This window comes from Nakaseomyces glabratus, chromosome M (assembly GCF_010111755.1).
Source record: "Nakaseomyces glabratus chromosome M, complete sequence".
NCBI lineage: Eukaryota > Fungi > Ascomycota > Saccharomycetes > Saccharomycetales > Saccharomycetaceae > Nakaseomyces > Nakaseomyces glabratus.
The window spans coordinates 815,575-838,251 of NC_088963.1; the positions used below are offsets into that span (position 1 = coordinate 815,575).

General features: G+C 38.1%; 10 protein-coding genes across 10 annotated transcripts; 5 read left to right on the top strand and 5 right to left on the bottom strand.

Moving 5' to 3' along the window:
• Positions 1-546: 546 nt before the first annotated feature.
• RBH2 (Rbh2p) lies at positions 547-3,102 on the top strand (the record flags this gene model as incomplete). The annotated part of the gene is made up of 1 exon (XM_449697.1): positions 547-3,102. The coding sequence occupies one exon, from the start codon at positions 547-549 to the stop codon at positions 3,100-3,102; it is 2,556 nt and encodes an 851-aa protein (XP_449697.1).
• A 306-nt stretch (positions 3,103-3,408) lies between these two features.
• GVI51_M08063 (uncharacterized protein) lies at positions 3,409-3,783 on the top strand (the record flags this gene model as incomplete). Its single annotated transcript, XM_449698.1, has 1 exon — positions 3,409-3,783. One exon carries the CDS (start codon positions 3,409-3,411, stop codon positions 3,781-3,783), a length of 375 nt encoding a protein of 124 aa, XP_449698.1.
• A 624-nt stretch (positions 3,784-4,407) lies between these two features.
• RPL17A (60S ribosomal protein uL22) lies at positions 4,408-5,576 on the top strand (the record flags this gene model as incomplete). Its single annotated transcript, XM_449699.1, has 2 exons — positions 4,408-4,716; positions 5,331-5,576. The coding sequence occupies 2 exons, from the start codon at positions 4,408-4,410 to the stop codon at positions 5,574-5,576; spliced, it is 555 nt and encodes a 184-aa protein (XP_449699.1).
• A 397-nt stretch (positions 5,577-5,973) lies between these two features.
• Positions 5,974-7,956, bottom strand: COY1 (CCAAT displacement transcription factor COY1; the record flags this gene model as incomplete). The annotated part of the gene is made up of 1 exon (XM_449700.1): positions 5,974-7,956. The coding sequence occupies one exon, from the start codon at positions 7,954-7,956 to the stop codon at positions 5,974-5,976; it is 1,983 nt and encodes a 660-aa protein (XP_449700.1).
• Positions 7,957-8,587: 631 nt separating this feature from the next.
• Positions 8,588-9,946, bottom strand: STE3 (Ste3p; the record flags this gene model as incomplete). The annotated part of the gene is made up of 1 exon (XM_449701.1): positions 8,588-9,946. One exon carries the CDS (start codon positions 9,944-9,946, stop codon positions 8,588-8,590), a length of 1,359 nt encoding a protein of 452 aa, XP_449701.1.
• A 749-nt stretch (positions 9,947-10,695) lies between these two features.
• Positions 10,696-11,898, bottom strand: TOH1 (Toh1p; the record flags this gene model as incomplete). The annotated part of the gene is made up of 1 exon (XM_449702.1): positions 10,696-11,898. The coding sequence occupies one exon, from the start codon at positions 11,896-11,898 to the stop codon at positions 10,696-10,698; it is 1,203 nt and encodes a 400-aa protein (XP_449702.1).
• A 397-nt stretch (positions 11,899-12,295) lies between these two features.
• Positions 12,296-14,818, bottom strand: LST4 (Lst4p; the record flags this gene model as incomplete). Its single annotated transcript, XM_449703.1, has 1 exon — positions 12,296-14,818. One exon carries the CDS (start codon positions 14,816-14,818, stop codon positions 12,296-12,298), a length of 2,523 nt encoding a protein of 840 aa, XP_449703.1.
• A 452-nt stretch (positions 14,819-15,270) lies between these two features.
• ZRT3 (Zn(2+) transporter ZRT3) lies at positions 15,271-16,989 on the top strand (the record flags this gene model as incomplete). The annotated part of the gene is made up of 1 exon (XM_449704.1): positions 15,271-16,989. The coding sequence occupies one exon, from the start codon at positions 15,271-15,273 to the stop codon at positions 16,987-16,989; it is 1,719 nt and encodes a 572-aa protein (XP_449704.1).
• Positions 16,990-17,242: 253 nt separating this feature from the next.
• Positions 17,243-19,108, bottom strand: TPO5 (Tpo5p; the record flags this gene model as incomplete). Its single annotated transcript, XM_449705.1, has 1 exon — positions 17,243-19,108. One exon carries the CDS (start codon positions 19,106-19,108, stop codon positions 17,243-17,245), a length of 1,866 nt encoding a protein of 621 aa, XP_449705.1.
• A 365-nt stretch (positions 19,109-19,473) lies between these two features.
• SNU114 (U5 snRNP GTPase SNU114) lies at positions 19,474-22,443 on the top strand (the record flags this gene model as incomplete). Its single annotated transcript, XM_449706.1, has 1 exon — positions 19,474-22,443. One exon carries the CDS (start codon positions 19,474-19,476, stop codon positions 22,441-22,443), a length of 2,970 nt encoding a protein of 989 aa, XP_449706.1.
• Between the last annotated feature and the right edge of the window lie 234 nt (positions 22,444-22,677).

A 22,677-nucleotide genomic window follows, 5' to 3' on the forward strand; every position in this document is an offset into this window, starting at 1 on the left:
AAAATACTTCTTTTGGTCTAAATTGATTTTTAATTAATTGATCCGTCCACAGGTTATCAGTTGAAGACGCGTTACTAATCCAAAAGGTCTGGCCAAAATACCTACTGACTGACTATCTATTGTTGGCCTTGTGCAATAGTGTTGCATTTCCTTTAATATTTTTTCTTTTTTGGTGAATAATTTTTACGCGTTTTCGCGTCTTCGCAAAGGTTCAAGCGTTCCTAGAAAAAAATACCAAAGTGAAATTAACTGGGGTTTCTTTGGCTACGGCTTTTATTAGTATACTCAAACATTATTCTTCACACATTATTATGCCAACTCTAACACAACATATGTGGAGAAGACATTTAATAGTCCCTATTCTCTAAAACGTATGGTTGTTCTATTTAAGGATGGTATTTTGAGAAAAATTAATACCATAGAATATCAAAACCAAACTAATTCTATCTGTGGCCCATATAATAAGATAATTTTAAGCAATTAATAAGCGTTCAGTGATAAAAAAAAGGAGGTATATAGTGCTGGTCTCTTTCACAAGTTATAAGAATGGATATTCATACATTGAGGTCTAGATGGGCATACAATGTTCAGCTTCTGAAACAGTTGCAATGGGCTTGCACAGATACTGCAAAGAGGAGCCTCAACGGCACTATTTCAAATATTGAAGCTAGTTCTTTTGCCAACAATTTACAAAAATGTACCGAGGCTTTGCAATTCTGCATACAAAAGTCTCTTACAATAGAGAGAACGCTTAAAAACTACGAAATTGATGTGCCATTACCAGTAATTAAAGATGTTCTCTTAGAGCAGGAATTAATGAAGTATTATACTGTTATTTTAATGGAAGGTTGCAAGCTGATATTCGACTATTCTATATCAATATTTCGTATAGGTACAGAACCTCGTTTCATGCTATGCTTGATAAAACTTTACTTGAATCTCGATTCTATTACTGAACTTTTAGGTAACGAAGGAAACCAATTTTCTGATCTCCTAAATTCTTTTGAATACCAATTCATGACTCAGTACAATATTATTAATTGCAACACCATACATTTGGATCAAGTCCGTGACATTTTTGCCAAGTCAAATCCACTAATTGCTCCTCCACTTCTGACGGTTAATGATATCGAAAAGCGGGGCTATTTTTTCCTATCATCTGTTGATCTTCACATTGATAACAAGCTGATTGAGATAGCTCAATTGAAGAACGGCCACTTAGCTGTTTTTTATGTTAATTCCCAACGTCAGTCCTTTTCTACTAACGGTGCCAAGCAATTACTTAAGGAACTTGTTGAAGGAAGAATGGAGCTACTCAATATGGGGCGTACATTGCTATTTCAAACACTAAAGCAAAGAGACATGGTTATATTTTTAGAATTTGAGGATAGTTTAGAACTAGTCACTAATAATTCATTGACAAAAAAACTTCTAATACAATGCGTTGACAAAGTATCTTGGTGTACTTATTGGAAAATTTATTTGGAAAATTTGTTTTCCGAAGAACAAGCACGTACTAACGTGAAGGCTAGTACATCAATGTTAAATCCTTCTCATAGTTTCCAAAACTTCAAGATAAAACATACCAAATTATCGGAACTACGGCCTGTAAGTCACCAAGGTATTGCCCTGAACATACCTCAGAAAAAGTCTCAAAACTGTCAGGCAAATATCACCAAATCTGATGACTTAGAAGAAGATCCTGGATTCAAATTTGCTATTCACCAATCCAATCCAATTAATGAAATATATACTAGCCAAACAGAGGAACTTATAACATCACCTTCACTTAATGAGATTGAATATTTGAGCTACGATAAGCTAATAGCGCTAGATAGAAGCCTTGAATTAACTCTATCTCCTAAGCTCTTAGAATCTCCTCGTGAAGCCAACTACAAAACTGTTTCACAAACTTTCAGTTTGGACAGAATTAATAATATCTCACAAAATACACCTGAAGTTAGTGATCAAGAGAGTATAGTTTCAAATGATGAATTAGAAAAAGAACCCGTGTTCAATCCAAGTGTCGAAGATCATAAACCACAGCTATTGAGAAAGAAGTCATCTCTACTGAGCATATTTAGCAATAAAAATAAATCCAAAAATAAAAATAATTTAAAATTGGAAATCAACTCTCAGATGAGCTCATCAAATTTATCATTGAATAGCGCCTCAAGCTCAAGAACTTTCTTCTCTGTCAACAGCAACGATTCAACTTCCACGACGGTCAGCGATAAGTACATCGAAGATTCTGATAGATTTCAACTAGACAATACAACTTCGATTCTGCAGTTGAAGGTCACTAAGGCTTCCTGCTGGGATAAATCTTCCTGGCAGGTCCTCTCCTCATTCCCGCTATTACTGTCTTTAGTCAAAGATCATGAAGCAGTATACTTGACTTTACAAAATCCAAGCAATAGTGGTAGATTCAAGTTTGTTACTAGGATATCCAATATTTGGAAAACTACTCGTTCAACAGCCAAGGATATCCAAATTTCTATTCCAACTAAAGACATTCTTGCTACGATACTGGATGACTTAACTAATACAACACCAAGGTATCAAGTGTTATCGTTGAGAACAGAAGAGGCTGAAAGATTGAAGAACACAATCGATCACTGTATCAATGGTGATATGTTATCCTCAATTTCAAACTCCACTACAACTAGGACCTTGTCAAGTGACGCTTCATCATCTTATATGAGTCAAGTTAGTAGCAACGTCAGTAGATCATCAACTGAGGTATCAGACTTGAACGTCCATGACTTCAAAAGTATGGCGTCAGTCAAGAACATCTTAGTGCTTTCTGACATCAAAGCCAGATTACACACAAAGAATAACGGTAGGTGGTGTCCACATCACATAGGACTTGTCAATATTTATTCATTAGAAACTCCCAACAACAAAAAAGGCATAAGGTTTGAGTTGACTACAGATACACGAACTACCTTCCAATTTAATAGCAAGATCCACGATCTCAAGAGATTGGGACGCACTGGTATTGCTATGATCGATGACTCGGAATATCTGTTTGAGTTCCCTAACAATGTAATTACAGAACAGATATACCGTTATATTGCACCCAGCCATCCAATGATATGATAAGGTGTAGGGCATAGCTTGGCAATGCCAACTATAAAATCAAAGCATAACACAGTTATAGAGACATAATTCAATGATACCCGCATGTAACAGATAAGCCTCCGGCCATGCATTTTATTGTTGTGCGGGAAAAATATCCCCACACAGGCAAGGAGAATTTCACATAATCAGCATTTCAAAAGCACACAACATAATATAATACATATACTTAGAACTTCTTTATAGAATTCATCAGGTTCACAGTTTTCCTCTACTCATAGACAAAACTAGCAATACTTATAGCTTCTGCACAGTATTCCGGTAACAATGCAACTGAAAAATACACCACTATTTGTGACTTGTATAGAATACACCCATACATTACCAAATAACACCCGGACACCTTCCAATTTGAACAAATATCTAACAACTATAGGAAAATTGACATTATTGACGAATGAATGTATACCAGATGCTGATTTTCTAAGCAATTCAGTAGAGGTCCATGAACCCTCATTTGAAACGGTGGTAATGATGTTGCAGCTGTGCGAGCTCCCCAACGTATCTTCCACAGACGGCAAATTCCACCACACTGACATCACTCCCCGTGTAGGGCTTCTCCCCTCAGTAAGGCTAGGCAGAAGCCATCACAGACTTCGACAGTATCGCAAGTCCTTTGCTCCCATTAGAGAGTTTCACTGAGGGAGACATGCAATAGGAACAGGCTCAGCTGCTGGTTCCAGTCCAACCCTCCATTCACACAGGGAGGTAGGAATGGCACACCAGTCCAGCTTACTCAAACCGTCAGCCTGCGGTTACCACCGGCTACTGGGGGTGTGGTTGGGCTAGACAGGGAGATGGGCTTTCCTGACTCTGTAAGCAAGATTCACCCCGTCTGCGCTCCCCCAGTACTGAGGGCTCTGGAAGGGGGAGAGCTTCAACACCAGGGAGAGCCCTGCAATCCACCGGTCACGCTAGGCTCAGACCATGTGCAAGTCCAGCGAAGGTTTAGGCAGAGGAAGGCAGCCTAGGCTCAGGGTACCTCATTGCCATTCTGAGCAGACCAAAGGGAGCATCGATCAGAGATGGTCTGCTCTCTTACCAAGCTGATACCGTACCCATGAGTCCCTCTCATCACTTTGGAAACTCTGGAAAAATGTTGTGTAGTGAGTTATGCCAGAGTATGGCAATAATGAGATTTCATATATTTGAAATTTTGTATAGTTATTATTAGACGCTATACCTTGATATATAATAGCTTATAGTTATTCATTTGGTACTTTGTTTTTTGAAACAATAAAAGGAAACCAGTAACGAAATATAGCAATGGCCAGATACGGTGCTACCTCTACTAACCCAGCTAAGTCTGCTTCTGCTCGTGGCTCTTACTTGCGTGTTTCTTTCAAGAACACCAGGGAAACCGCTCAAGCTATTAACGGTTGGGAATTGACCAAGGCTCAAAAGTACTTGGACCAAGTCCTAGAACACCAAAGAGCTATCCCATTCAGAAGATACAACTCTTCCATCGGTAGAACCGCTCAAGGTAAGGAATTTGGTGTCACCAAGGCTAGATGGCCAGCTAAGTCTGTTAAGTTCATCCAAGGTCTTTTGCAAAACGCTGCTGCCAACGCTGAAGTATGTTTTTTTATGAAATGATTTGAAGTGGACATGAAGTCCATCAAGAATAATATCTGTGTGAGAAATGAAGAAATTTTTTGAGTATACCTCTCGAAGTGGAATTAATAACGAATATACGAGGATTCATTAATATGACTGTTGATAATATCCAAAATCTGTTTGAAACTATACTGTCCATTCCAAATGTGAAAAGACACTTGCAAGTGTTTTGGATGAAATTTTTTGAATTCTGATCCAGAATGAGAGATATATCGTAATTTCAGCACACAATAACCCAAATAATATAAGTTCAAGTTTACTAACAGTTTAAATTTTTATGTTCTCAAATATTTTCCCGAATATCATGATCACCAAGCAGTGAGATACTTCCTGAACCAAATCTGATAAATGTATGATATAATATCTGAATTTAAGAAATGCGGCAAAATGAATATACAAACGAAATGGTTTACAAATTACACGTTGGTTGGATGCCATAATCTTTCTGCAAGATTTTATCATGCTCTTATTGCAAAATTCAATGGGTTTGGATATTTGGAAGTTCCATTATGCTTATAATTTTGGTTGGGGAAAAACCGATTGTCAAGGAACATGAAATGCTATATTTACAGGCCAAGGGTTTGGACGCTACCAAGCTATACGTTTCTCACATCCAAGTGAACCACGCTCCAAAGCAAAGAAGAAGAACCTACAGAGCTCACGGTAGAATTAACAAGTACGAATCTTCTCCATCTCACATTGAATTGGTTGTTACCGAAAAGGAAGAAGCTGTCGCCAAGGCCGCTGAAAAGAAGCTTGTCAGATTGTCTTCCAGACAAAGAGGTAGAATTGCTTCTCAAAAGCGTATTACTGCTTAAGTGAAAAGGGTTTTCAATAATCTTTTAATTTAGCAACTTTTACAATCATTCATCATATAAAAACCTTTACTTATTACATCCAAATAAACAAAATTATACTACATTTTTAATATACGTTTAGGAGTTAAAATACACAAATTTAAAAAACTAAGCATTCTTTTGTGATATTTAGTGTATATGTAAATTAAGTCCAAAAGTCGTTGCCTTGCATGACCAAATCTCGGCATGTTATAATATTATACCATCATGAAATGCTAATTACAATGTATTTAGCATACTATTCGTCTTTCATTTTATGTATATTAGTCCCAGTAGAGGTTTTTCACAGTATGTACACAATGTTCTATACACTGACGGAAAGATGCTACTTTGTCATCTACTAAAATCAATTATCCTCTTATATATTTTTATCAACCGCGTTACCAATCTTTGAAGCCGATGTTTGCACGACATTGACCTCTGGGGTGAGATAACCGCTTATGTTAATAACATACATCGACATCATGAATACTAATCCATGTAGACACACACAGTATAGTAAGAAAATTAGCCTAGTAGACTTATTTTGAAGGACAATTTTCGCAAACGTTGAAAAGAGTTTCTCCCATACAGATAGATGTCTGTTGAGATAATAATCTCTTTCAGTCTTCTTAAATTTTGAAAGAGGGTTCAATGACTCGTCATAACTATGAGACAATTGAGCCTCTGTATCTAAACTGGAAACTCCAATTGTAGAAGAATTTTGATTGTTAGTTAGGTAGCGTACCTTTTCATAAAGTTTAGTATTTTCAGCCTTTAGTATTTGCATTTCCTGTCTTAGTTTACCCTTATCCTGATTCAATTGACGTAGTTGCTTTTCCAAATCTGTAGCTCTATTTCTGAATCTATCTCTTTGCTTTGTAATAATTGGTAAAATGGCAGTGTTTTGCATAGGCTCATACTCGCCTTCTTCAGGTATACCAACAATAGAACTTGTGGGAGATAACTTTCCTCTTCCCTTCGATGTTCTATTGTTCATCTGTCTCGTCGCTCCTGATACCATGCTTGCTGTATCATTAAACTTTTGATCAATATCTTCAATCTGCTGCAGGTCAATCTCGAGTTTAGCATTAGCCTCTTCCAGTTCACCCAGTTTATCAGTTAATTGTGCGATTTCTTTTTGTAGCTTTGAGTTTAGTTCCTTTTGACTTATATTTTCAGTTCTCAACTCTACCAATGTTGCTTGCAGTTTCTTATTAGCATTCATTAGACTCTTTTGAACCTTATTAGACTCTTGGTTCTGGTCATCTTCATCATCAGCATCATCACTAGCTCCAAACTCAATCTTCTTAAGAGCTTCAAGTTCACTTTTAATTTCATTATAATCAGAGAAAGTATTGACCTTTCTTCTGAGCGTTTCTAATTCATTTTTATACGATACCGATTCAGTCTTCAGATTATCCACTTTTTGCTGAAGTTCTCTGGTTATATTATTTAAATTTGTACGCTCCCTTTCGGAAGATGCCATAATCAAGGCATTTTCACTTTCCAATTGACTGATTTGCTGTTGTTTTGCAGCTAAATCTGATTCCTTTTCAGCTTCACTGGTTGCCTTAGCTAATTTACCACTCAACTCTTCATTTCTCTTTTCTAATTGGAATACTCGGGATTGAGAAGATTCTAGCTCCTGCATAAGAAGATTTCTCTCAGTAGAAGCACTAAAGTCCATTGACGAAGGAGTACCCGTACTAGTAGTTTCACCACCTTCGATATCAATCTTCTTGGCAATGGTAGCTTCTAAGGCTTTATTATTGTCTTGTAATATGGTAATCTGTTTGGATAATTCCTTTTCCTTCTCACTCCAGTTTCTCTGTTTTTCCTCCCAAGTGGAATTTAACTCTTGCTCCTTGGCTGCTAGTCTTTTTGCAAGTGTCTTCACTGAACTTTGTTCCAAATCAGATAATCTCTCTTTGATCTTATCGTAGTCAGCGCATCTCGCCAGCTTATCTTCTAACTCAGTAATTTTACCATTCAATTTATCTGAATCTTCAATCTTTTCCACGTTATCCGCCGAATTTTTTAATAAGGGTAAAGGATCAGGGGCTTCTGATATCTTTGAGTAGAAATCAAGCAAGTCTTGCTCTGCACTCTTAGCTCTTTTCGTCAAACTGTCGATTTCCTGCTGGTATTGTTTGATAATCTTGTTGATACCATTGAGCTTCTCATCCGACTCTAGTTTCTTGAAAACTTTGGTCTCACTTGCAAGGTGCTTTCTCGATTCTAAAGAACTTGACTCTCTATCCTTTATTGCCAGAATCGACGTATCCAGATCCTTTTGCAAGTTAGTCAAGTCGGCTTTTGCCCAAAGGTCTGCCGCATGGTGATACACAGAACCATCCATTTTCAGCTCCTTGTCCCTATATTATCTATCGGGCACTTCAACCTAGCTTAATAGCTGCAAAAAAAGCCAAGCAGTATTCAAGTTTCTCTTGTAGAGTAATGTGATTATTGCTGGTCTACCAAATTAAGGGCACCTTTTTCCAGGATAAACAACTCCAATGAAGGTTTACAATGCGCTTATCAATTACTAGTCCAACTCGATTTCGAACAACAGCTATCCAATTAACCTTTAGCCATAATCTAGAAAGCACCAAGTTGTTCAGCTTGGAGTGCTTGCACGTATTATAGTTGCTGCATGTTACTTAGCGCTGTTTACTGCGTCACCTGAAGGATTGACCAATTTCGCGAGATGAGTTTAACCATCACTCACAGTGACGTATTTAGTGAGTTACAAAATGAGTTACATACCTGGCAGTTTATATATGAGAATTTCAATGAATGGCATTTCTAAAAGTGATCCTTGTATTATTTTATATTGGATTTATTATACATCTCTTAAAATATTTTTATAACTGTTAGGTATGTTTGATTAATATTTATATAATTTTCTTCTCTTTTCATTGTGGTAAGACATAGAAATCGTAGTGAATTAAAGCACAAATGCGTATGGAATAGCTTTAGTTTTACATGTTTTATCCCGATTCTACTCTAGTTATTGGGGATCCATTGCTACTACCTTCTGTATCTATCTCTTTATTTGTATTGGCTGAATTCACCTCACTGCGGTAGGAGATCGAATATACATGCCCTAATGATCCTAATGAATTAGCCGAGTGCTGATGGAATGTTATTTGGTCATCATAGCTGTATAAATCAGACAACAAATATTGCCCCTGAGGTATTTTTTCCAGGACACAATCGTTCAATACATAAGACTTCTTAACATTAATATGGTATGGTTTGTTTGAGAACATGGCATCCTTGAAGTTTCCCATTTCACAATCGAAAGTACAATCTTGACTTGTAGGGGTTAACGACTCTGAGTATCTCTGTTGCATATCTGAGTTTTGATGTAATATTATTGACTCCATGAATGCACTGAACCTATTATTATTTTTCTCATCCCGCTTAGCACTGAACTTATCAAGAGTAAAACCTAAACCAATTAGTCTCATAAAACTGGCGTACATATCAAGAGCATCAGTTCCTAGTCCAAAAATGAGAAATACAAGATAGGACATCAAAACATATATCCACACGTTAACAAATTTATGACCAACATCAAACTTAAGAATGGTACCCCAAAACTCTTTAGAATGTGTTGCTCTGAATGAGAATTTTGTACCAACTTGTCTCAAGTCCTTCACAAAAAGATAGATAGAGAATGGAAACATAACAAGTATAATCAGGAAGCAGAATATCAATAATCTAGCAAACCTAGTTATATTTAATCCTGAGTTGGTACAGTATAATATATCCTTGACATCCTTTCTTTTACGATAGTAAACGATGAGAACTAGTACAGCGTATATAGACCCAATAGACGACCAAATTAGAAGCCACATGGTATATACAACCGTTGTAACCCAGGTTGGTGATAGAATGTTCAAACACCCGTAACACCTGGCTATCCCAAACCTGAAGACTTGAACAAGGTACGATAAAGCCATCACCATTATGGGAGTTAATAGACTAATGGACAAATCCTGTGCAATTTTCCTCCAACTATTATGTTTCAAAAGAGCATTATCTGCTTTTAGTATCTTATGTAGATTGTAAATGATATTAGTAACTGCACATGATATCCCAACATTGGCACCGACCTCAAGCTTGATAACGATATCACACCAACCTTTACCTTCCCACTTCATCATGAAATCGGAGCCGCTCCATATTGCCGCATTGACAATGCACTTGAAATCCATTAATATGAGCCACATAATTAATATGACAGCAGGTGTGTTTTTAGTCTTGGTATGCCATGCAAGCGGTGGAACCAAAGCGAGCATCCCTAAAGTGCATAACCCAATTATCGCTGATTCAAAGCTCATTATTGCGCTGGTAGTTTCTGTATTACCTTCATTGGTATATATAAGGGAAGGTCATAACCACAGTATAAAATAAGGAATGGCTTATATATAAGGCAAACCCATCATTGCTCTTCTTTTGAATTAGACACACATCCCTTTGATTCTTAAAGTTGAACTAATGGCAGTTCATTTGGCAGACGTTGTTTCAAAATGTTCGACTAAGGTATGTGGAAAACCTAATCAAAATAGTCAATTGCTGGAGTTGTGGTTACGTCTCCTTAAGTGCCTTAAGTAATTACCTTTTATTTTGCCATTTTGGTTGATCAATGGTGCCTCGATGCCCCATTGTTATGAGATGACTCGTAAAGGCTGCCCAACAATTATTCTAGTAAGGTAATATTGGGCAAGTGTAGTCATATGAAACAGTTCAGACAAATAACTGAAATATAATACCCTGTATCGATTGATAAACATAAATTTATAAATAATAAAAAAGAAAGAAATCAGTAAAATCTATATACCCTCCACTCTATAGTAAAACGCTTGAGGGATTTGGTTTCGTTAGGATAAGAACTAATCAGTATCAATTATGGTAGTGAAGATCTACCACTACAGTTTAAAGAGAAGAAAAAAAATGGTACTTGTAGTATGGCCATTTGTGGCTATATGTAATTCACCAATGTTTGAAGGTATATCTTCGCTAGCGAAGAATTATAACATATCATCAAGATATATTATAGGGAAATATTAACCAGTTCAGCACGAGTCAATTAAATCAACAAAAAGTGTGCAACAGCAGTGAAGGCAGTGAAAACATAGTACCAGATACCTTGATCAACAGACAATGCAGCACCGCTAGACTTAGACTTTGAGGAAGATGGTGCAACACCGGATATACTCATCAACTTGGTGCTGTAAGTTTCATTGCTTGGAATTGCTCTTAATAAAGAGTTGACTGCAGAAGGAGATAAAGTTTGGTCGAAGGAAGTTGAGTTGGAGATGAAACTGACAGTGTTACCATTAGAATCAAAGATAACACCACCCATCATAGTACCCTTAGTATCTCTTGGAATGTAACCATAACTTTGAATACCGGTACCCAGATCTTCAATACCTTGGTAAGTGTGGAAAGTTGAGTATAAGTGGTTTCTTTCAGTGCCGTTCATGACTTCAAAAATATCGAACTCACCACAACCACTTGACCAACAGGAACAGTTAGCGTTGATTGGGTATTGAGAAGTTCTTGGGATTTTATCGTTTAGCAACCAGATGGCTGGCATGTCATAAAATTCAAAAGAACTGCTGTTAGATTGGGTTTCAGTTGGCATCTTGAATTCGAACAAAAACATCTTAGTCTCACCACCAAAACCGTAGAAAGCTGGAATACCATCTCTGTAGTAACCACAGCCGTTCTTGACGCCGGACTTTGGACACTTGACAGTGGAGAAAATAGAATATTCTTGGTCAGAGCTGACATAGTTGTCGGCCTTCAAAACATTTGGAGAGCTAGCAGAAGAGGTACCATTGTCGCTTGCGTAAGAAAGAGCCTTACCGACACAAGGAGAATCAGCACCTTGGTTATTCATGAAAGTAACATTATCTGCTGTTTGAGCAGAAGCATCATAGAAGGCAGAACGGTTCCAACTTTGAGAATTAGAACTGTTGTCATTGATGACAAAGTTAGGAGAAGTATAGAATGCAAACTTTTCTAGGGACAATGGACCACGGAAATGCACAGACAAGTGTTCATTCAATGGTGCATTATCACCTTGGAACCAAGTCCTGTCACCAACTTCACACTTACAAGTACTGTTGTTGTCTAAGTTAGACATCTTCTTCACAGGGGTATAAGACCCAGTGAAACCAACATTGCTGAACTCAATCATGTCATAGCCTCTAACTTCAGCCTCCACAAGAGATCCACACATCAATGCAGCTGCAGTAGCAGCTATCACATTTTTAATCATAGCCATTGTTTATTCCTTGTTTAAAAAATAGCCCTTTTATGCTCTTGATTTGTAATCTATAAATATCCGATCAGACAAAGGTATTTCAGCTTAACAAAGTTATCTGTTCTATTAATCAAGTAAAGAACAGAGCTAACAAACAACAGAATTAGTTATGGCTACTTTATATACAACTCCCACTCAGCAATAAATGACTATGACGTTTCACTTTGTCTAAGAGGGCCTGTCCCTCGAGACCATTTTTGGCAACAAAACAAGGCTTATAATAATCATCATAAACGGCCCACACTTGTTTGCTCCTGTAGGTACACCGTGGTAAGCTATATGTATAAGCCCATATATCTTTTTGTCTTTATTGACTAAACCTATTACAATGATAAGATGACTTGGCCTGTGTTTGATTTTATACTTCGTCCACGTTGTAATGAGCTACCGCTAGAAATATCTTCAAAATGCGCTCATCTCTGTATTTCTTGTCGATGGTTGGATCACTATAAAGGGACATTGCACTCATGAGTGCAGCCTCTACGAACGCAACACAGTTGTTCAGCACTGGTGTGACTCTACCAGTACAGGTACCATTGGAAAACACTTTCTTGATTTTCTGTTTGAGCATACTGCCCTTAGATTTGTTTCGTGGGTCCTGGTTGCTGCTGTTCGATGGTGTATTTATAGAGGTGGTTTTCCTCACAACTATCTCTTTTATGCTTCTAGACCTCATAGAGATAAATAGAGTCTTTGACACATCACACTTCTCACTGATGAAATCCCTTTTCAGGCCATGGACAATTTTGTTCTCTATCTCATTAGTTGCTGGAATAGCTTGCAGTTTAAAAAACGGATTAAAATGCGATAAATACATAGTGTAGCGGGGTAGCAATTCCTCTGGATACTTCGATATAGTTGTACCTGGAATATCAACATCAATGACCACACGAGGATGACTTGTCACTCCCTCGGAGTCCTCTTGCTTGCTGTGTATATGCACCGCAATATCACTGCAAGGTACCATCGTTGTTACTTTATTTGCATCGATGTCGCCCTCGAAGATCTCTTCAAAACAGCTTGTTAGTAACTTGTGATGATCTAAGCTGCTACAATCCCTATCGAATCCAACGTTTTTCAAAGGAAATGTGTAAGCACCATTGTTATTACTGGTTCGTATGCTGTCAAGTAATGTAGTAGTATCCATATGAGCACCCTGAAGTAACACCGGTTGCTGCGATCCAACTGTCTCACTTGATGTTCCAACGGTAGCACCTCCCGCGTTGTTGGTAGCTCCAAACCATGGATACTCATCGTATTCTGAATTTGTCGAAGGTGATATTAATTGTTGTTGATATGGTGTGAGCATATGCCGCAAAGAACTGTTACTGGCTGTTCTTTGAAGAGTGATATTTGGATTCAACCCTGTATTGTTTTCTGGTCTCTCCCAGGAATCCGTACCTGCGGTCGGAGAGTTGCTTTGGAATATACTTGAAATGTTATTCTTCTTAAATGAACTGCTGAAAGTAGCCATGTTGCTTGTACCGTTGGATAATGGATTAGAGTTCGTAAAGCTGCCTGTGATACTGCCATTGAACCAAGATCCGTAAGATGATGAATACAGTTGATTGCTTAACGAGGATGAAAAATTTTGGAATGGTATCGAAGTCGTGGATTTCAAGGATGATGGCTGTATGACTTCTGCCAAAGATTCATCAGAAGAAATGGACACCGAACTTGTTGCAGATCTATAACTCGAAGGTATCTTCCACCCTCTTGACGTAGAAAATGGCGACTGGTCGCTCTTAACTATGGGTATATCCATAGTCCGTGATTGCACATGGATATTTTCAGTACTAGAGTACCTTGGCCTGCTTGGCCTATGCTCATTTATCGTAGCCGGAATCTTAAGCTTGGAAGGTGTATGCGAGTTGCTGGATGAATGGTAAGATGACTCATTTGAGCCATTCATCGAGGGAGGCATCAAATGATTACTAGGAGTTGGAGTTGATACTGGTGTGATCATTATCTTCATTTCTCCATCATATCGAGGTTTTAGTAACCCTCCTAGAATAAAAACTAGTTTGTTTGCGATCACCAAGTTACCGGAAGTTATTACTATTCTATGACATTCAGACTCTTGTGGGTCATCTCGATACTCTATCAACGTCTTCGCTATGAGAAACGGCAAAAAGCTCAGCTTCGTGCCTTCCTTCAACTCAATCCAATTGAAAACATCCTTGAACCATGTATGTATGAAATCTATATTATCCTGTGGGTACAAAAACAGCCTGGGAATCTCATGACAAGATCTCAACGCTGGAATCAGTAGTTTATTGACCAGTGTGACGAAGTTATCCTGCGTCTCCACCACATGAAAGGATGTAGCCATCAAATGGCGCTCTGTTTGTGTTAGCCAGCCATCTATGTCTGCCCATGAGTCCGAGATATCTGCCAGCAGATAGCTTGGTAAGCACATGGTGATGGAAACTCGCCTATCTGAAGATTGGTAATTCTTCGGAAATGTACCATGCAGATTCATCGATGTCCTACGTGGATAGAACACACGCGTTATCAGCAATTGTCTTGAATTCGGAATTATCCTAAACTTATCCTCAGTGACTCTAGTCTTCGACCTGATCGGTGACCCATATATATACTGCCTAAGCTCACTCGCAGTGATGAATGGCGCACTAACGTTCCCGTTAGTCATCTCATCGTGTTTCAGCCCCATAGACCCATGCCCACGACTGCTATAGTCAAGTATAGTCCTGTACCGTTGTCTACACACCATCTCCGCGTTCTCTTCTAGTATAAGCAGCCGGTACTCAATGGATTCATGCCCTCCAGTCCCACTCCCAGGCGCACGCATTCGACACCCAAACAACTTCACCTTGCACTCATCGTTGAGGTTCTCCAACCCTTCAAACCGCTCACCCATCGCACTAGTATCTTTTTTGCTGTTATTGTAAGAACCTTAATCCTGAATTGAAATACTGCCCCCAATCTTTATCTTCTCCCACTTTAAAGGACTATTATTTAATCGTCCATTCTTGATTCACATTCCATCGTGCTCATCACCTAGTCTCGTGTCAACTCATCTCATCACCTTTTACTCGGTAACCCTTGTACAATCAGCTTTTTTTATATAATGAGTTATATTAATAGCAACATCCAAATTGTTTAGACGGTCATTGGACTGGCTGATCCCTTGTTAAAACTTAAAGAGCTTCACATACCGTTTTTGGACAGATTACTAAAGAGTCACAAACTTGTCTTTGCAGCTTTATCCATCCATTTAACTATCTTAGCCGGGCAAAACTACCCTTCAGGTTCTTGGTTATAATCGGATAACGAGGAATCATATCATACTGCACATCGCTATATTAGACTATGATCGCTAGATGGTTACTGTTTTCGTTGATATCTTCGCTGCTATGTATATTAGGTGCGCTATTTGTGCCCATTATCAGCAGGTACTCCTCCAAGTCGCATGAGAATAATAACACCAAGCTGGTTAACTATGGTTTGTCATTGAGTGCTGGTTCTATGATGACCACTGCGTTGTATAAGATGTTACCTGCGATGGATCCTGATAATAGATTTACAGTATTCTTTGGCTTTACCTTTGGTATATTAATCAGTTTCTTTTTGAATTATGTGGTGCATGCTTTCACTTCTGAATCACTTATACATTGTGCTCATGGTGATGATCATAGCCATTCTCATGGTGACCATGACCGTGCCCATGACCATGATCATGACCATAACGATAGTCATGAATATGGCCATGGTCATGAACACTCTCACGAACATGGAAACAATAACAACCATGTACATCTAGATGACAATGAAGCTGACGATGATCTATATGATCCGCTCTCAAGGCATAGAAGTGTCGAGACTGAACACTCTGCATTACTACCACATGGTAAAGAAGGGGTAAGAAGAAGGCTTTCGTTGCTAGACTTGTTCTCTAAAAAACATAGAGATATCGGCCCATGTTGTGATAGTATTGTCAAATCTTGCGGGGTACTCAGTGTGCCAGCTGATAAATTAACCTGTGTTCCACTTAACCAGCGCGGAAAATGCTTGAATGAGCAGTGCCACAACTACATGCAGGAAGTCGACCAACGCCCAAATCACGTCTCCTCGCAGACAGATAGTTCCTATTCCCCTAACCATAGCAACTCTAGTTCATATGAATCTCAAGATGATGCAGAGCATAAACACGAGCACACCTCTGGTGTTGTGTGCCTGGAGAATAACATTGGATATGATCTGGAGAATTTGGACACCTATAGAAATAACTACATGCTGGGAAGACGTAATACTATAGAATACCAACCATCAGCAAAGGTTAGTACAAATGCCGGATCTACAAGTGTTAGGAGCCAAGCTATTTCTAGGCCATCATTGAAGGGGATAAATTCCGCTCCTCATTATAGTGAAAACGCTCAGGCTACTAAGGCATCGAATCATGATGGGCATGGACATGATGATGGACATGAGCACTTCCACCATCACGATGAAGAAGCTTTATACTCGCATCATCATCATCTAGAGACGCCCTTCTCTAAATTACTTTCTATCGGTTTGCAAACATGTCTGGTTTTGACGTTACATAAATTCCCAGAAGGTTTAATAATTTTCTACACAAATCAATCGGATGAGACAAAATCTCTAGGACTTTCAATTTTCATCAGTTTATTGATCCACAACTTTGTTGAAGGGTTTGCCATGACCTTACCATTTTATACTGCATTTGAGAGCAAATGGAAAGCCATTTTGATTACCACAATACTAGGTGGTGGATCTCAACCTTTCGGTGCAGTTTTAGGGTACTTCATTTTCAAGAGTAGTGGTGGTGATCACAAGCATTCGGATGGTGCACCCCCAATTATGGGATTACTTTTGAGTATAACTGCTGGGTTTTTAGTTGTGATAAGTGTCCAGATGTTCCAAACTGGTGTTAGTTTCAGTGATAGTCATCATCACCACTCTGATGACAATGAGGAAGAAATTGCGCAAAACCATACTATGGGAACCACTTGTCTAAAGTGGTGTTGTGCTGGTATCTGTTTGATTTTATTAAGCGGTATTTTTGTGTAATGTATAAAAATGACTTACAAGATGAAATGAGAATCAATTTAGGTGCACCCAAGGATTCTGTGGATTCATATTATGGGTGGTGATAAGAAACAATTATTAAATAAAATATGCATTTTCTTTTATGGTTGCATTATGTATTTTTAGTGAATGTATTTATGTGATAATTTAAATGATATGCGAAAATTCTACCTCATTTATACCCTCAACATATAAAAACTTCTTGATTTAGTGAATAGGTTTTAATATTAGGAGTTCAGTTCGTATCATTTCTAGTTTGGCCCTCTAACCTAGTATCTCTTTCCTCTATTGCATCTTGTAGATCAACTGATACAACATCAAAATCAATATCTGTTTGGCTATTTTCATGTTCCCCAATAAATGGATTCTCGACTGGGCTTGCTTGTCCTTCTGGTAGATTTGCAGTTTTGGCATTCGAACCACTATGTTCGTATTCGTTATCTTCTTTTGTTGTTGGGAATTGCGCTTCCAAACTAAAAGGGTTATTCTTCGCATCATCTGAAAGAGGTAATCTAAAATTGTATTTACCCCATTTGAAATAAAGGATAGTTATACCTATTAAGCATAAAACATAAACTACGATGGCGTAATTCATGCCTTTTACTGTGACAGGAAGTTGAGTTGGAAAGCATACGCTAACCATTACTAATAATAGCCACAGTACAGAAGCAATGTTGATGAACCAACCAAATTTGTATCGTATTTTTACAGGTGCGTGTTTTATTGATCTTCTTCCAGTGCATAAGACTAATACCAATGGAATGAATGTTGCAGAACATAGACATAGCACAGCTGCACCGATAAAAGCGTTAAAAGCGGCTGTTGAGATTAGTGCTAGTAAACCTAGAAAGTATGATATTCCCATACTCAATAAGATAGAATATTTTGGAACTCTTGACTGGGAGTCAGGAGGAACAAAAGTCCATAAATCATAACGTGGAATGGCATGATCACGACTAAAACTATAAACAGCACGAGAAGATGTTGTGATGGAGCCAATCCCAGAGAAAAATAAGTTACCTAAAATCAAAAGGACCAAGAATACGGAAACCACCATCGAATGTGTAGATTTTGTGAATATAGTTACAATTGGGAGTACCTTATGATTTGAAAATATGGTCTCGATATCCGGTAGGATTAACATGATAGGAAGTAAGAATATTAGGCCGGAGAACGTTGAAAGCAAGACAGCGGTTGACATACCCCTTGGGATATCTTTTTCAGGTTTTTTAACTTCGTCAGCTAAAGCTGGAAGCATACTAAACCCTTGTAATGTAAAGTTAGATTGTTGAAAACCAATTAGAAATGAAAGGAATGCACTAGAATATCCGGACATGCTATTGTCAAAATGAAATAAAGCGTACTTCAATGATCTAAATTTACCCTTGTGAAAAATAAGAAGCAAAATATCAATGAAAATGATGGCATAGATAATCCAATAAACACAAACTTTGTTGATTATCTCGATGAATCTTGCAAACTTTAAGTTAACAAGGCCCACTAGAGTAACTACCATGTAGAACACAATCACAGTGAATAGAATAAGATGTGTCTCTGATATTAATTCGTTGTTGGCCATCAATATTAATGATATAGTTAGCTGGGCGCCGGCGAATGTTATGCTTGTACTCATCGTCCAGTTACCGATCAACATTAGCCAGCCAGTAAACCAAGAGCAGATCAGTTTTAGACGAGGTGGTGCAATCATAGCACTCCCAACATGCAACTCCATTGGAAACTTTGAAACAATCTCTCCAAGAGATAAGGATGAGAACCATATTAGTATTCCGCTAATAAAAAACCCAAGCATGATGGACAAGGGCCCACCATTAAGCATACCAATACCCATACTAGTGCACATACCCAGTACGGGACTCATTAAGCCAAACCCTAAACCTATCACAGAGTTCCGTGACAGCAGGGACTTATCTAGTTCTTGTTTATAATTGAAATGTTCTACTTCCTCGGGTTCATCGGTAACTTCATCCTCTTGAACATAGTGGTGTAAATTTTCAAATATTTCATGAGGATCCAAGTTAGGCATATTTTCACGGATATTCTCCCGGATATTCTCCGGGATCAAAGTATATTCCTGTATCATTATCGGTTATCCTTTTTTCTTGTGAGAGCTTATGAAGTAACCATCCAAAGCTCAGGAAAAGAACACCTCTAAAAAAACCTGTTGCTTTCCTCCGTCTAATATGTAAGTATAGATTCAGATAAATTCAACCTCCATACACTTGATTTCCAAATACAGACTATGTATTTGTGAACTTATAATTTCAATACTTCATGCTCATCTTCATATTCTGACATTTTTTCAGCCTTCGTGGCCCTTTAACCTGAAATTTTGAAATTTTGACAAATTTAAAATAATAATAAAGATGAGATGAGCTTTATAAGAATATGCACTTTGTGATGGTTGAGAGGTGGAGATTGGTAGAGCTATAGGAACTATTGAAGGCAATGGATTTTGACGAGTTTGGTAATCCCATTGGTGATGAGTTGGAACTGGGGGAAGAAATTGAGGTTAAGAAAGAAGAGACCGAGAGCATAGGTACCAATGGTGAAGGAAGCAATCATAGTGATAATGAGATAAACGAGGAAGATGACGATTATATGAGTGATCTAGATGCCGATTTTGACGACGAGAACCTCGCTTTAGAGTCTCTTAGACATACTTATGGTGATCAAGTTGAAGTGCTGATGGAATATGAAGATAGAGACGCAAATGAGCCTATTGTCGAAAGTGGTGATACTGGGGAATCTCACAGCAAAGAGGGTGTTTTTATTAGATTAAAAAAGAATATTCCTAGGGCGCAATTTGATAGAGAGTATATGATGCAGATGATGAAAGTGCCAGAAAGAATACGAACTGTATGCATTTTAGGACCCTTACATTCGGGTAAGACATCAATTGCCGACATATTCGTACTTAACAATTATGATAGACTGAACTGCATTACTAAAAATATTAGACTTGGTTGGAAGCAATTGCGTTATATGGATAATACTAGACAAGAAATAGAAAGAGGAATGACTTTGAAGCTAAATGGAATGACTTTCCTTGCTACAGATATGCAAGATAAGTCACATGTTATAAATTTACTGGATACACCCGGGCATGTGGATTTTATTGATGAGGTAGCTGTGGCAATGTCTGTTTCGGATACTGCACTAGTGTGTATCGATATCATCGAAGGCATTAGCTCCACTACACGGTATATAATCAAAGAATGTCAAAAGAGGGGACTATCAATGGTATTCTTGATTAACAAGATTGATCGACTGGTACTTGAACTTATGTTACCGCCTACTGAGGCATACATGAAACTGCAGGAGCTTGTGTTGAATATCCAAGGAGCTACAAAAGATAGCATGTTTACACCAGAAAATAATAATATTTTATTTGCATCCGCCAAATTTGGGATAATTTTCTCAATAGAACAATTTGTATCGAAATGTTATGGTAAGGTTCTGGCTGGTCCAAAACTGAATGAATTTGTCAAAAGAGTTTGGAGGAATAACTACTACGATAGAGGCGTTTTCCACCCAAGAACACTAAATGATAAAAACCATGAAGCGACATTTGTAACTTTTATCTTGAACCCAATCTACAAGATATTTACTCACACATTATCAAGGGAAGTGGATGTGGTATCTAAAACACTCAAGAAAAACTTTGGGGTATCACTTACTGAGGATGAAATGGCCAATGATCCGCAACCTTTATTAAAGGTAGTATTCACTAAGATATTTCCAGACCAAAAGGCTTTAATCTCTTCTTTAACTTCATGTTCTGGCTCAGGTAATTATTATCAAAAACAAGTGAATCTATTAGAAAATGGGGTACAGAATACATCTTCCAGACAATTTTTAGCACATGCAGTCAAAAACATGAGTATAGGAGACAGTGAGTGGACCTTGGTAAAAGTATATCATGGAAATATTGCTGTAGGAGACAAAATTTCAGTAATTGTCCCCGTTAGTAATATATCTGACTCTGGAGTGAAGTTTATTGATGAAGAAATGTTAGAAGAAGGATCGCAGCATGTCATTGAAGCGATTTCCTTGTTGGGCGGTAGGTTTTGCTACCCTGTTCCATCAGCTTCTGAAGGGCAACTAGTCTTGTTAAAAGGTATCTCTAAAAGTTTTGTCAAATCTGCTACCTTGTGTAGCAACAATATAGAATCTGCTGGTCTACCGTTATTTCAAGCTATAAATTACATAGGTAGGCCTGTATTCAAAGTTATCATCGCACCACTTAATCCAAAGGAATTACCAAAACTACTGAGTGGTCTGGAAAAAACTAATAGATACTATCCCGGATTACACGTCAAAGTGGAGGAGTCTGGAGAGCATGTTTTGCTAGGTAATGGTGAACTTTATTTTGATTGCTTAATGCATGATTTAAGGAATGTTTATGGTGGAATTGAGGTTAAAATCTCGGATCCAGTTACTGTATTTGCTGAAAGTTGTCAAGGGGAGTCATTTGCGGCCATACCGGTGGAGTCTTCTAATCACAATATATCGCTAACAGTTTGTGCAGAGCCTTTGGACAAGAAGATTGTTCAAGATATAAGTAAGAAGAAACTTGATGTAGAACTTCTAGGAGATAAGAAGGGTTTAAGAGAGATGGCTAAGGTTCTTAGACGGGATTACGGATGGGATTCTTTAGCGGCAAGAAACATATGGGCGTTTTTTCACACTTCGATACTTGTAGATGATACGTTACCTGACGAAACTGACAAGAATCTTTTACAGCATTTCAGAGAACAGGTCTTGCAAGGGTTCTATTGGGCTGTTCGCGAAGGGCCCTTGATGGAAGAAGCTATCCATGGAGTTAAATTTCGGATTTTGAAGTTTGAAATGAGCGGGCGTGTTAATTTGGACTCTTTGGATGTTGGTATAATTGGTGTACAATTGATTCCACTAATGAGAAAAGCATGTAATGTGGCCTTACTCACTGCTAAACCTATTGTAGTGGAGCCAATCTATGAAATGGACATTATTATGAAAAAAGTGTATTACCCCGTTTTGGAAGAAGTGCTAAAGAAACGCAGAAGTGCCTATATTTATGCAACGGAGACCATTCCAGGTACACCTTTGATAGAAGTGAAAACCCAGGTACCTGTAATCGAGTCTTTTGGTCTCGAGACAGATATCAGGCTATCCTCCGAGGGCAATGCGATCATCCAATCACATCAATGGAATGACATCTGGAGAAAAGTCCCAGGTGATGTAATGGATGAAGATGCACCTATCCCTAAGCTGAAACCAGCGCCAACCTCCAGTTTGAGTAGAGATTTTGTAATGAAGACCAGACGCCGTAAAGGGATATCCAACGATGGATTCATGTCCAATGATGGGCCCACCTTACAGAAATACATTGATAAAGAACTCTTTTCCCAACTTAAGGAAGCGGGATTTGTATAGGATCATTACATGGGGTCAAAATACTGCTACGCTCTGTACATCAATCAAACTTTAATCACTACATATGTTGAATAGAAGCGATTTATATAAGTATCACTATATACGTAATACATAATACCTCGATTCTGCCAAATCTTGTTTTGAGGGGAGTTTCTTGGGAACTCCAACTGGCGCTTGGAAAACTGGAAGCGATATAACGGGAAAGTCATCGGCCTGAGCGGTAATAGCGGTCAT